Source organism: Orycteropus afer, unplaced genomic scaffold (genome assembly GCF_000298275.1).
Source record: "Orycteropus afer afer isolate SDZICR_OR568_19922 unplaced genomic scaffold, OryAfe1.0 scaffold00187, whole genome shotgun sequence".
Taxonomy (NCBI): domain Eukaryota; kingdom Metazoa; phylum Chordata; class Mammalia; order Tubulidentata; family Orycteropodidae; genus Orycteropus; species Orycteropus afer.
In genome coordinates this window covers 2,945,010-2,960,301 of record NW_006921774.1, presented here as the reverse complement: position 1 = coordinate 2,960,301, position 15,292 = coordinate 2,945,010, and the positions used below count along the sequence as shown (strand labels likewise).

Sequence of the window (15,292 nt, the reverse complement as noted above, 5' to 3'; positions counted from 1 at the left end):
CAGAATCATCAGTTTGAAGACATTCTTCTGAGGTCAGTGTCCTCCTAGGAGGCACAGAAGTCCTGCTGCATTTTCATAGTCTCTGTGTAGACCTTCACACAAAGGAGCCCTGTTGGTACAAAGATTAAACACTCAGTTGCTAAGTTGATTAATGGTTCAAACCCATCATTGGTTTCTTGTGAGATAAGATCTGGTGATCTGCTCCCATAAAGATTACAACCTAGGAAATCCTATGAGGCAGTACTAAAAAATGATATTTAGGGTCACTTTGAGTTGGAATCAACTCATATACAGCAAGGCTTCAACTGTAGGAAGAATGGTAAATAGTGGGTGTCCCTTGGGACACACGCAGCAGCAGGCCACATTAGGAGTGTAGCCATAGTGTCACGAGATGAAACTTCTAACCCAGAGTTCCTGACTTTCCAGGTTATAACCCTGGACTGCCAGAGCAGGCTACTCTGCTACACATTTGGCTGTGAATTCACTGCTCTGAACATAGTAGTTGTGTCTCAGCTCATCCTCAGATAGGACTTCCTCTGTGAGGAAGCTAGCCTCTACTTGGTTAGCTGCAAGAGATTGCTTGACTCTAACATGCATGACAACTTTTTTTCTTTTTTTTTTTTTTAATTATCAGGAAAACTTTCCTTTTCCAGTGTAGCCTGTTCTTATTTTCAGAACACCAAATCTTGTGAGACACAATTATTTTTTCCTTTGCTTCAACTGTTCAGAAACTCCAATCCAAATTGTTAAGTCAGGTCCATAGGAGGTGACAACCGTATGGATTGTATAACCTATTATTGATGTACTACTTATACATCTACCTTCATTTTAGCATTCTGCTTTCACTCTTCTCTTCTCCTGCTTTCATTATTTAATTATTTGCATTCTCTAATAGTATATAAAGGAGGCTTGGAGGTGCAGTGGCTAAGCACTTAGCTACTAACCTGAAGGTTGACAGTTCAAATCCACCAGCTCCATGGGAGAAAGATGTGAAGATATGCTTTCATAAATATTTACAGCCTCAGAAACCCTATGGGGCAGGTCTACTCTGTCCTACAGGATCCCTATGAGTGGGAAGAAACTGGACAGCCGTGGATTTATAATAATGTATAATAACCTATCTTACATTTTTTTGTTGAACAAGATAAAATATTTTTAAAAATGATATTTAAATTAATGAACTAAGACATCTCATTAGTAACATGGTGCCTAGCAATGGATTTTTAATTCACTTAGGAGTATTTCAAAAGATTAGAAAATCCCTGGCATGAGGAATATAATTAGGGCAGTAGAGGAAGTTCTGTGAGTAAGATGTCTTTCTGATTTAAGCCCTGGGCCCAATAAAAACATGGTCTCTTATCAAATACCAACTGTGTGCTGTCACTTCACTTTGTAGACCTCTTTAAGCCAGAATATTCTCCAGGATTATTATAACTATTTGAAGAGGAGTGAACATTGAATTTTTTTGTCCTGAAGATAAGATGAAATATTTCTGTACTTAGCCATAGGCCTTGCTCTGAGTTTTAAATGTATATTTTCTGCATTATTTAGGGCTTGACTAAAACCGAAAACCAAATTCACTGCCATGGAGTCGGATCTGACTCATAGCAACCCCTCCTTGGGTTTCCGAGGGAGTATCTCTACAGAAGTAGATTGCCCTGTCTTCCTTCTGAGGAGTGACTGGTGGGTTTGAACTGTCAGCCTTCTGGTTAGTCAAGTGCCTTAGGCACTATGCCACCAGGGCTTGACTGGACCCCTAATATTATGTAATATCCCAAAGTCATGGTTCTAGATAGCTCCTATTTGGAATATGACACATCTAGAATAGTCCTTGGAAGGAAGATTGGGCAATCTACTTCCGTAGAGATACTGCCTCGGAAACCCAAGGAGGGGTCTCTATGAGTTGGATCCAACTCAATGGCAGTGATTTTTTTTTTTTTTTTGAGAATACTATGAGTTCCAGGTAATTGACCTTGAACTCCTGGAAGCCCTTGGCTCAAGGCTTCAAACTGGTGCTTTCTGGTTCAGTCATGACTGGCAAAGCAAAACTAGTATAGACCCGGATTTGTAAAAAATGTGAACCCGAACAAGAACTAAAGCCAAAAGAAACCAAACTCACTGCTATTGAGTCAGATCTGACTCATAACGACCCCTCTTTGAGTATCCATAGTGGTATCACTATGGAAGTAGATTGCCCAACCTTCCCTCTGAGGAGTGGCTGGTGGGTTTGAACCACCAGCCTTCTGATTAGCAGTCAAATGCCTTATGCATTATGCCACCAGAACAATAACTAGAAGGGGAAAAATTACAGGTTGATGCCTGGCTAGAAATTTAATCTCCCTCTTAGAAAATAAGAACAGCATTGCATAGCAACCAAATCTCTTGATTAACTGAGTCAGAAACAATGGTGCCCAACTCAAAGATGGTGGATGATCATGCTACTTTGAATGTGTATCATTCTCCACAGACCTGGCAATGATCCAGTCTCCTGCATCAGGCTCCTGAGGTACTCATTACACCTCCTCCAAGTCTCCCATTCCAGGGCTTCTTCAACTCAGATTTTTTCCCCTTCTGGCTATTGTTCTGCTTCACTCAGATTTTTAAAATTCAAATCTGTTCTGATTTCACTTCATTGGCCATGGCTGAACAAGTTTGCTCTGGTTCATAGCCCTGCTTTGATTGATATTAAAATCATGTTCCAAAATATTTGACCGTAACAGCCAACTATCATAAACAAGTCTTTCAAATGATAGAATTCTACAGATAATATTTGGATGTATTTCTATGTGTTCTTTTCAGTCTGTTACTCATTTTAAAAGCTTGAGTATTTCTCACTCAGGTATTCTAACAGTAAAATCACACACAGGACAGTATTGTAGGAGGAAGCTAAATCCATTCCTATCTCTTGTGACACATTAATAGTTCAAAACTAAGGATATTAAGAATATTTAGTTTCCATTAAAGCATTTTATATGAAAGCTGGTGTTGCTGCTAAACTGTAGAATCATCTTCCTACAAGAAATGCCGCTATATCTGAGCTGGAAATGTTCATTAAACTAGAAAGAGATTCTTTCCGAGGGACCTAAGGAGGGTTTGTGAATGCTGTCCAGTGGTAGGGATGGACTGTATGGGCTCTGAGCTTTAATTGGGCAGAACCTAAGTCACACAGGGCTTTGCTAAAAAGTATCTTAAAAAGAAATGTACATAAAGGCATAAAGAGGAAGGGAAGAATGTCTGAAAGAACAAGGAAGAATGTTTCGAAAGAGAAAAATACAGCATATGTATGTGTATCCAAATGTTCCTATACCTCAAGGTGGGAGAGGTCTAAGAAGTATGTACTCAAACTTTATGACCAATACATAAACCATCTTTACAACATTGCTAAGTACTCATATATCATGTTGTTGCTAGATGCTGCCAACTTGATTTTGACTTAAAATACCCTGTGTAACAGGATAGAACTGTCCTATGAGATTTTCTAGGCTGTAATCTTTATGGGAGCAGATAACCAGAACTTCTCCCAGGAAACCCCTAGGTAAATTCAAACTGCCAGCATTTTGGTCAGCAGCTGAGTGCTTAACTGTTGCACCACCAGGACTCCTTCTAATATAGTATATCTCTACATCAGGATCTTTACTGTCTCACATGGAAATAACTTCATATTCAGACAACTCTCATTGAGAGAAAGTTTTGCCTGACGTTGAATGAAGATTTTCCTCATTATTTCCTCATCGGTCCTCATTGTTGTCCTCACTAGAGTCACATACAATCCATTTAACCTGTCAACTATAGAATAATAAGTATTGTATTTGAAGGCTGTTATGTGGCTAAGGCACTTGACTGCTAACCAGAAGTCTGGTGGTTCAAACCCACCAGCCACTCCTCGGAAGGAAGATGGGGCAATCTATTTCTGTAGTGATACTGCCTCGGAAACCCAAGGAGGGTTGCTACAAGTCAGGTCCAACTCGACGGCACATAACAACAACAACAACAATGATAATCATGATGATGATGGTGAAGATGGCCTTCAGCATCATCATGAATGGTAATAACACATACCATTTCCTGAGCAATTCATATAAATACTTTGCTAAGCACTTTACACTTTTATCGCATTAATCCTCTCAATTGCTTGACGAAGTAGATACTTTGCAGAAATTCATTTTACAGATTAGGAAATTGAGGATTACAGAGATGAAGTAGCTCACCCAGGAGAGCCAGCAGAGCTAGCAGGAAGCAGAGCAGTCAGGCAGTCCAACTTCTGATAAAGCCTCCCTCTTTAAAACCAAACTCACTGCCATCAAGTTTATTTCGACTTGTAGTGTCCCTCATTGGTTTTCCAAGGCTATAAATCTTTAAAGAGGCTGATTGCTTCATCTTTCTTCCACAGAGTGGCTGATGGGTTCGAACCACCAACCTTTTGGTTAGCAGTCAAATGCTTTAACCACTATACCACCAGAGTTCCTTAGAGCCTCCCTAAAAAACAAACCAAACTCACTGCCGTCGAGTTGATTCCAACTCATAGAGAACCCTCCTTGCGTTTCCCAGGCAGTATCTCTACGGAAGTAGATTGCCCAATCTTCCTTCTGAGGAGTGGCTGTTGGTGAACTGCCAGCCTTCTGCTTGGCAGTCAAATGCCTTAGGCACTATACCTCAGTTTAGTGAGCCAGACCATGGTTCAGAGGATGATGTCTGTAGGTGTGTGAGTGTTTTCTCAGTGGAGGAGTATGGAATCTAGATTCCACCACTTTCTGCATCCCAAGAAATTTCCCTATATATTCTCACACACAAAGTCATCCTTTTAGTATATTATTTTTTTCACTGTGTCTTTCTTTCAGTGGTTAAAATTTCTTCTCAGCGTTCACAGACCAGCAGAAGTCATGTGCATAGAAAACTACAGCTCTGCAGTTCCCTTTGACAGGTCCACTGAATTTTCAAATCAATCCTTCACAAATGGAGATAACTGAGTTAGGAGAGATCACTTACTGTAGAGTTAGTGGAACAGTGTTCAACATCTAGTAGCTGCTCCATAAATATGTGTTCAGTGAGTTAATGAATGAATGTCCACCCTAAAAAGGCAATTTGATTTTTAGAGCAGAGAACAATAGAAATTTTTGTGGTTATTTAAATTTATTGTTGTTAGGTGCCATTGAGTCAGCTCCACCTCATAGTAACCCCCTGTCCAAAAGAACGAAACACCATCCTCACAATCTTTGATAAACTTGAGCCCATTGTTGCAGCCACTGTGTCAATCCATTTCATTGGGGATCTTCACCTTTTTCACTGACCCTCCACTTTACTATGCATGATATCCTTCTCCAGGGAATGGTCCCTTCTGACCACAAGGCAAAAGTAGGTGACACGAAGTCTGGCCATTCTCACTTCCAAAGAGCATTCGGCTGCACTTCTTCCAGGAGAGATTTATTAGTTCTTCTGGCAGTCCATGATACTTTCAGTATTCTTTGCCAACACCACAACTAAATTTATGTTTGTAGTTGCAAATGTTAAATTTGTATTCTCTGTTGATTGAGCTCACTCTTGCAAACTTCTTAGGCAGAGTTTCATTGAGAATACCATTTTGGATATTCTACCTTTTTGTTTTTATGGTACATGAAGTACTTAACTATTCTTATTGCCACTGAAATGTCAAATTTGAGGGCCTCTGACCTAAACCTTTGGGAAATCTAGCCTCCTATTTAGGAGCGCTGGGGCCTGTGCATCTGTATTTTCTAAGCTCTCTGCCATGAGAACTTTAAGTAACCTATTTTTCTGGACAGGTATTTTAGTAGCATCCTTATTCTTGTCCTTGTATATTGACATAATATATTTCTATAAGCCATGGAAAGGAAACAAAACAAAGCAGAAATTTAGATTTGAGAATTTAATGGATTAATGAAGAGGAAAAGACGTTTTTTAGAATAGAAGTGAGGGAATATATATCTAAATATTTAGAAACTCTGCCTCCTATAACTAAAATACTTGACTTTTTTAAAAGAATGTTCTTTGGTTAATTTTGTGTAGTGAATGAGTGATATGCAGGTTATAACCGTATTTCTCAAAAACAGCTTATATTCTAACAACTCTAATTGATAGAAAGTTGTTTGGTTTATTTATTTTTTGTCATACTTTGTATGTTCTTCTTGTTATGTGCCTTCAAGTTGGACCCGACTCATAGCAACCCCTCCTTGGGTTTCCAAGGCAGCATCACTATGGAAGTAGATTGCCCCACCTTCCTTCTGAGGAGTGGCTGGTGGGTTTAAACCCCCAGCCTTCTGGTTAGCAGTCAAGTGCCTTAAGCACTATGCTACCAGAGCTCCTTATGCTTTGTATAATTAGGCTAAATGTCCCAAAGTTTCAAAGACTCAGCACCTCAGAGACATTCATCTGTCACCAATTCAAGAATGAGTTGCTAAGTTATTCCTCAGTTTGTTTGTTGCACTGCTAATGGTATTTGGTTTTGTGTTGCATTTCCTAGGTTTGCTGGCATGGGTAACCTGCTCAAAGTCCTTACCAGGGAAATTGAAAACTATCCACATTTCTTCCTGGATTTTGAAAGTAAGTTCCCAAAATTAAAGAACAGTGATGGAAGCTTTTCACTTTCTTTATAGCTTGTTTATAAGGAAGTTATAACATAAAGATTTTATATGATACCTAAATCCAGATGTTACTGATTTCTTTCTGAGATCTACCAAATACCATTTTTCTCTTTTCTCTATTTTTTTTTAAACCAATGGAAAATCTTTTTATGTGTCCGTGGTTTTCTTTGATTTGTAGGCTACTCATAAGCCATCAACATATATTTTTCCTAATCATTTTTATGAATCACTACCTCACATCTTAAAGAAAAATAAGTATAGAAGTTACACAGGTTAGTATAAAACAACACTAGATGTGAAAGAAAAAGTAGTCAAAACCAGAAATAGGTTTGGAGGTAATGTAATTTTTTGAGTCATCTCTGTCTATTATTTGATTATACAATATCATTTTGTGATTCTGAGATACACCTTTTTCATCTGAAGGGTTATATTTCTTTTATCAAAAATTTTAGTTTTTTTCCCTAAGAATAAAATGGCTTAAGAGTTATGACTAAGAAAACACCAAGATTGTTTCTTGTGCTTTTTATTTTATTAATTGAATGCATTTAAAAATGAATGACACAGTCAATTGTGATCAGCCTAAAGCTCATGTTTTCAACTTGACACTTGTGCAGCCCTTTTTGTAAAAACTTTAATTCCACAATAGCACTGACAGTTAAATCTTTTTGTTTTTTTCCCAGTATTCAGCATTTTTGGAAACAGTAATCTGCTTTAAACTTTAATTTTTTCAGAAGTATTTTATCTATATTATACAATAGTAATAATGGAATTTCCTTTACTAAACACTCTAGTAGAGAGATTTTATCAATATATACCAAGGTACACTAATCCAAAAGGTGAAAGCTCCCTGGAGATATCTTTCCAATGTTCTTTGGTTTACTTAAAACAGGTTCTTGAAAAGAAAATGTGGCCCCAAAGATCATGTATTCTGAAAAAAATATATTTAATCTGTATTATATTCCCTGAATGATATCTTACTTCTTACATAACTCGATTTTTTGTTTTTGTTTCTGGTGGTGGTATTGTTGCTGCTGCTATTGTTATTGTAGGGTTTGGTTTGGTTTAGTAAAGGGAGCTCAAGAGCCAGATTGATTTGACAATTCAAATGGGATGTGCTTTACTAGTGGTATAACTTTTGCTACACCTCTAAAATACATCTTATTGCTATTGTTATTGTTTTTAAAATTATGATCTGTTGATAACTTAAAAGAAGTTTTACAAAATAATCTATTATCCTACAACCCTGATTTTACTATTTACATTTTTAATCTCTTCATTCTACTTATTATTATTATGCATTTTGCATTGCTGTATTCCACATGCGCAAAGACCAAAACTGTGCTACAATACGCTATTCACTCACAGCTGGGGAATATGAACACCTAGAGAGGTTACATGCTTGTTCTTTTCCTGGAAGCCACATACAGCTGAAGATGCTCCCAGCTACCTACCAGAGTTCAGTAGTCCACATTTGCCTAGTTAAAAATCTTAGATTCGTGGTTTTCCAAGTTTCCACAGGGACTACTGTCAAGTTCTTTTCCACTTGTCATGTCTAATCTTAAAGATTTTAAAGTGATAAAAGTAAAAGCTTCAGAGATTTAGGAAGTAATTTTCAAAAGCTCTCTGCAGCACCAGTTTTCTGAGGCAATGGCTCAGGGAATCCCTTACCCTTAAAGCAGGTAGGAATGGGGAGAAAGGGGTCTCTGGTTGAAATCTGTTGCTTCCTTCTCTACAACCAGAAAACTTTGGTCTATTCATTCTTGTGCTTTGGACATTCTGTTACCATTTTAACTAAAGAAAGGTCACGGTAGCTAAAAAGAAAAATTAAAAAGAATGAATTTTGACAACAGTTTATGGTACTAATACTTGAAAATATATATTAATTTGTAGATATAATTTCTTTGTAAGGTGGGAACATGTACTGGATTCCTATGTCTGGTGGCTGATTACTAAGACTAGGGCTGCTATGGCATTTAAGGAAAATATGAAAATATAAATTTATAAAATCTTTTTTATTTTGTTATAAATCCCAATGAGCAGAGTAACTTTATTTCACAAATGGAGAAACTGAGACTTTGAAAAGATAAATAACTGTGCTGAGTCACACAAGGAACAATTAAAAAACCCAACCTACTGCTATCGAGCAGACCCATAGTGACCCAATATAACAAAGTAAAACCGCCCCATAGACTTTCCAAAGCTGTACATCTTTATAGAAACAGACTGCTTCATCTTTATCCTGCAGACCTGGTGGTTATCATCCAAATGCTTTAACCACTGTGCCACCAGAGCTCCACAGGGAACAAGTAGGGGAACTGAAATGGCAATACACATCTCTATGGCTTGCCTCCTCCTTCCTGCTTTGCTTCCCTTAAATACTTATCATAAGCAGCTTCCTAGAAGTGCTGCAGCCACCATTCTGTTCCTGAAGAACAAGGGATATCTTAATCATTTACAACCTAAAACATTTAAAACAAAAAGAAACTGATTTGATTTTCTTGGTCCCAGAAATTCTATTTCCTGAAGGTGATTTTTAGAAGAGAACAAATATGGTTTGGAAATGTAAGGAAGGTGGACTGTGTTCATAGTTTTTCCTTGTTTCTATAGATTTTGATTCAATTGCAGGAAGGTGCATTGAGCATGGTTATGAGAAAAGCTTGAGAAGCACATCATCAGGGATACAGAGCTGAACAGGAGTAACTGACTAATGAATCCATAGTCTAGTGTGGAGGACAATTTAAGCACATAGTTCAAGACCAAATAAAATAAGGGACATAAGACAGACAGACAGCATTGCATGTGAGTAAAGAGGGAGGGAGAGAACACATATAGTTTCTGGAATTGGAAAGCTATTAGGGAAGTCTTCTTCTAAGAGGTGGCATTTGGAATGGGCTTTAAATGATGAACAGAATTTCTCTAGGGACAGATGGAGAGAGGAATTTTTCAAAAGGTGGAAAATGGTGGTTCAAATCTATAGACTAGGATATGAAGGACATGTTTGAAGAACAGCAAGAGGTTTAATTTAGAGCATCAAATGCTATTGAAAATAAAGGAGGGCTGAACTGGAATGTTGGCTTGGGTTAGGCCATGACATCTACAGATGTCAGGCTGAGAAACTCAAAGCTGGATGTCCATAACTGAGAGTTCTCTCCAAAAAAAAAAAAAAAAATCACTGAAATCTTTGAGGGAAAACTAGAGAGTAGAACAGATAGAAACTTTAGAAGTGCTTATGCTTAATGGGAGCTTGAGGACAACATCCAAGAGTCATTGTAGAGGAAGGAGGGAAACAGTAACTTCAGATTCCTGAGGGCAAGGGCTAGGCCCCATTCAGTTTTGTGACCCAACACTTAGCTCCATGTTGATTGTTGAGCATTGAGCCTGGAGTGACCTTCAGTAACAGATGCTGACCCTATGAAGTAACAGTGGAACAGGGTAGCTCGAGACAACCAGGAGGGAACAGACTCAAGAATGAGGGAGTATAAAAAGATTTTAATAATGTAGAATGGTCAAGGAAGATGAGGCTTTAGAAGGGGGATGAAGATTAAACAGTGAGCTATCCAAGTACTGTTGACCACTGACAGAACAATTTCAGGATTTAATACTTTGAGTACAGAGTCTGGATTGCAAAGAGTTAAGGAGTGAGGGATATTGGGAGGAAAGGAGGCTAATAAACGTGTTCAAATGGCTTAAATGAATGTGGCATTTCTACTTTGTTGAGTATTCTTCTTGAAGTTTGTGATGGAATATAATTGAACTAGGTCAAATAGATTTAATTAAGCTGGATCAAAACATAATACAAAATTAGATACATCTGTTCTTAGGTTTTTCAGTTGCATAGATCTGATTTAAATTCTTGCTTGACCTTTGTAGAAAGCTCCACACTTCATACTCACATTTCTACACAATCACTAAGCATCTTTTTCACTGTTGCTTTTTCTTTTCATTGTTTTTTTTTTCTTTATACCTCCTCCTCATGTCTCCATTTTCACTTGGAAGGGTGGGAGACTGGGAAGGAATAAATGATTAATGCAATGACCTAATCTTTCAGAATCAATGATTTTAGGGATTTAAAAAAAAAATCCAAACTCACTGCCATCGAGTCAATTCCGACTCACAGCGATCCCCATTGGAATTCTTAGGTGATAAATCATTATGAAACTAGATCGCCTAATCTTTCTTACACAGAGTGGCTGGTGGGTTTGAACTGCCAACCTTCTGGTTAGCAGTCAGATGCCTTAGGCACTACGCCACCAGAGCTCTGGTTTGAGGAATAGTGAATGGAAAAAAGTTGGATTGAAGCTTTGCTGATCCTCACAATTGGGCACCCAAAGTAAGCAGCAGGTATTCCCTTGCCAGTGAAGTAGTTTTGGAGATTTCTGGAACGAAGTGATTATTACAAACATTTGGCAGTTGTTCTTTTGACATAACTTTTGGGCATCACCCAAAAATTCAAATCCAATGACATACTCCCAAGAATCTGCTTATGCCCAAAAGATGATCAGCCTGATTAGGGACCCAAATTTAACTAATTCTTCCAAGTAAGGCAACAGCCCACTCTAGTGTTTGGGGCAGGGAAACTAAACCAGGCATCATTTTAGATTTCTAAGATCCAGAGATGGAATCCTCAGAACTGGTCACAGAGGGCCTCTTTTAGCTCTTGTTTCACCATTTGCCTAGCCAGACAAGTAGTGTCGATCGATCAGTAAATCAGAGCTACTGTGCTGTAGCAACCCACTTCCTCAAGCCTTCATTGTGTCTACTTTAGAAGGGAAAGTCTCTCAGGCAGAAATTAAAATAAGTTAAAATCTATGCAGATCCTTCCAAAAAGCTCTGTTTTTTCAATCAGCAAACTACATAACTATCAAACAATTCCTTGGGGATTTGAACAGACATTTCTCCAAAGAAGATAGGCAAATGACCAATAAATATACTAAGAAATGGTCAACATGATTAGCCATCAGTGAAATGTAAATCAAAAGCACTATGAGGTACCACTTCACAGCTAGGATGGCCATAATCAAAAAGATAAATACTAACAAATTTGGGGAAGATGTACAGAAATCAAAATCCTCTACACCAATTGTGAAAATGTAAAATGATGCACTGGGGAACAGCCTGACAGTTCCCCAAAAGGTTAAACATAGAGTTGTCATATGACCCAGCAATTCTGCTCTTAGAGAGAAATGGAAATATATGTCCACCAAAAATTTCTACATAGCAGAATTCTTTATAATCACCAGAAACAGGGAAGCAACCCACATATCTGTCAGCTAATGAGTGGATAAATAAAATGTGGCATATCCATACAATAGAGTATTATTCAACAATAAAAGAAATTAAGTATGGGTACATGCTACAACATGAATGAATCTTGAAAATATTAAGCTAAGTGAAAGAAGCCTGCCATGCAAGACCACATACTGAATGACTCCATTTATGTAAAACATTTAGGATAGCAGGATAGGCAAATATATAGAGAGAGGCTGTAGATTAGTGTTTCTCTTGGCCTGGGGTGGTTGAGGGAAATGAGGAGTGCCTGCTAATGGGTACAAGGTTTCTTTTTGGGGTAATGAAAATGGGGTAAAATGATTGTAATGATGGTTGCACAACAGTGAAAATACACTAAAAACGGAAAAAAAAATACTGAATTGTACACTTTAAATGGGTGAATGTATGGCATGTGAATTTTATCCCAATAAAGCTGTTATAAGCAAAACCTTCCTTTGCAAAATCCAGCTTTTTGTTTCTGGATTTATGCTTACACAAGTCTGTCTGCCCAGAATAGACTACTTCTCTTCTTTGCCTGACCACTACACTTTTAAAAGTTACATTTAGAAGTTAAATTTAAATGCATTAAAAAGTATGGATTTTAAGTGTACATTTCAATTAGATTTGGCAAATACATATACTCATGTAGTCCACTCTGTCAAGATTTCTGTTACTCCAGAAAGTTCCAGTATGACTCTTCTCAGGAAACCCACCCCCATCCTCCCCAGCGGCAAAACTAGAGTCACCTAGTGCTGTAACTCACGTTATCACCCCCATTCACCTCCTCCCTATTAGACCATATAGAATCCTTAGTAAGTTTTATCAGTTTTAATCAGACAATAATATGTGATAGATGTAGTTATAAATTGCTTAAATGTAATTTTTCATAAATTATATGACTACTAACACAAAATTATGGAGTTCTGGTGGCCTAGTGGGTAAGGTATTTGCTGCTAACCAGAAGGTCGATGGTTCAAACCTACTAGTTGCTCCACAAGAGAAAGATGAGGCAATCTACTTCCATAAAGATTTATAGCCTTGGAAACTCAATGGGGATCATTTTGAGTCAGAATCATCTTGATGGCAGTGGGTTTTGACAACAAAATAGTTGTATGAAAAAATATTTCTACACTGAATCATATTATTCATTCCAACATTATTAGTAACTAAGCAGAAGCCTTCTTTGATTTTTCTCTTTTTCCTTTAATTACTACTTTATTCCCAAAAAATATTGATACAGGTTCACAAATACCATGTACCACAATAAAAACATGATAAAACACCAGAAAATTTGACAAAATCAGCAACTATAAAAACACTGGCACCAACTAAAACAACGGTATGTGCTTGTAGCATGTACAGATGAAACCATGTGATTCCAAGTATCATTGTAATTTGGTAATAATGATAGCTCTGACCTTAGCACATAAGAAAGTTCAAAAAATAAATTATATTGGTACAAAAATATATTTTTATTATAATTATTATTTTATTAATTATTATTTTATTATCTTCTTATTTATGCGTTGCAAATATTTTCAGTTAGTGGCCTGCTTATTTATTATCTTTATGATGACTTTTCATGAATAGAAGTTTTTAATTTTAATGGAGTGTAATTTAACTTTTTTTTATGCTAAGTGTTAACTGTATCATCTTTAAGAAAGTTTTGGCTACTTTAAGGTCATTATGATATTCTGCTATGTTTCCTTCTGGAAACTTTATGTTACTAGGTCAATGACCAATCCTGAACTAATTTTTGTGTGTGGTATGAGATAGGAATCAGTTTTGTGATATACAGTTCTACTATAAGTGTATTAATTTAATTACTTTATCATAAATCATTCCCACCACTCATCTTTCAATGATGCTGGAAGGTGTGACACCAGTATTTCAAATATCAGCAGAGTCAGCCATGGTGGAAAAGTTTCACCACAACTTCCAGACTAAGACAGACTGGGAAGAAACATGGGACCATCCACTTCTGAAAAAATTGATCACTGAAAACCTTAGAATAGTAGTGTAACATTGTGTGATAAGTATGCAGCACCAGGATTGGAGGAAGACTCAGTAACAACCTAGGATATGCAGATGACACAACCTTGCTTGCTGAAAGTGAAGAAGAGTTGAAACACTTTTTGTGAAAATCAAAGACTGCAGCCTTCGTATGGATTACACCTCAACATAAAGAAGACAAAAAGCCTCACAGCTGGAACACTAAACAATATTATGATAAATGGAAAAAAGTTTGAAGTTGACAGGGATTCCATTTTACTTAGATCCACAATCAACACCCATGAAAACAGCAGTCAAGAAATTAAACATCAGCTAAATTAATTGCATTGGGCAAATCTGTTGCAAAAGAACTATTTAAAGTACTAAAGAGCAAAGATGTTGCTTTAAAGATTAAGGTGCACCTGACCCAAGCATGGTCTTTTCAATAGCCTTGTATGCATGTGAAAGCTGGACAGATGAATTAAATAAGGAAGAGTGAAGAAGAATTGATGCCTTTGAATTGTGGAGTTGGCAAAGAATCCTGAAAATACCATGGAATGCCAGAAACACCAACAAATCTGTCTCGGAAGTGCGGCCAGAATGCTCCTTAGAAGCGACAATGGCCAGACTTTGTCTCACATACTTTGGTCATGTTGTCAGAAGGGACCAGTCCCTGGGGAAGGATATCATGTTTGGTGAAGTGGAGGCTGAGCGAGACAGGGGAAGACCCTCAGTGAGATGGATTGACACAGTGACTGCAGCTGTAGGCTCAATGACAGCAAGGATTGTGAGGATGGCACAGGATCAGTCAGGGTTTCATTCTGTTGTACATAAGGTTGTTATGAGTCAGAGCTGACTCAATGGCACTTAACAACAACAAGAACAACATAACGAATTACTTAACTTTAGTATGTGTGGACTTTTTTCTGGAGTCTTTATTCTCTCCTATTTCTGTATTGATTTATCTTCCCACCAATAACACAGTCTTGATTACTATAACTTTATAGTAAGTCTCAAAATCAGGAAGAGCAAGTCCGTCAATTTTGTTGTTTTCAAGATTGTTTGGGCTATTCTAGTTCCTTTATTTTCAAAATAAATTTTATAGTCAGTCAGTCCTCAATTTTAACAACAAAAAATATTCCTTTGGGTTATTGTTTATAATTTTATTAAATCTATAGATTGAGGACAACTGGCATCTTAATAATACTGATTCTTCCAACATATGAACAATAGTATAACTGTCCATTTATTTAGGTCTTCTTCATTTTTTCTCAGCAATATTTTATAGCTTTCACTCTAGAGGCCTGCATTTTTTTTTTTTTTTTTTAATATAGTCTTACACGCAATAGATGGATCCTGATAGAAGGTGGGGCAAAATGTGGAATAGAACTCCAAAGTCTCAAAAGAATCCATCCAGACTTACTGAACCCATTGAA

At 37.2% G+C, this 15,292-nt stretch overlaps 1 protein-coding gene across 1 annotated transcript in view; it reads left to right on the top strand.

Moving 5' to 3' along the window:
• Window positions 1-6,485: 6,485 nt before the first annotated feature.
• CYRIA (CYFIP related Rac1 interactor A) overlaps window positions 6,486-15,292 on the top strand; it is a 51,163-nt gene continuing 42,356 nt past the window's right edge. The window contains exon 1 of the mRNA XM_007947477.2: window positions 6,486-6,555. Within this exon, the coding sequence (XP_007945668.1) occupies window positions 6,486-6,555 (70 nt within the window). The remainder of the gene's footprint in view (window positions 6,556-15,292) is intronic.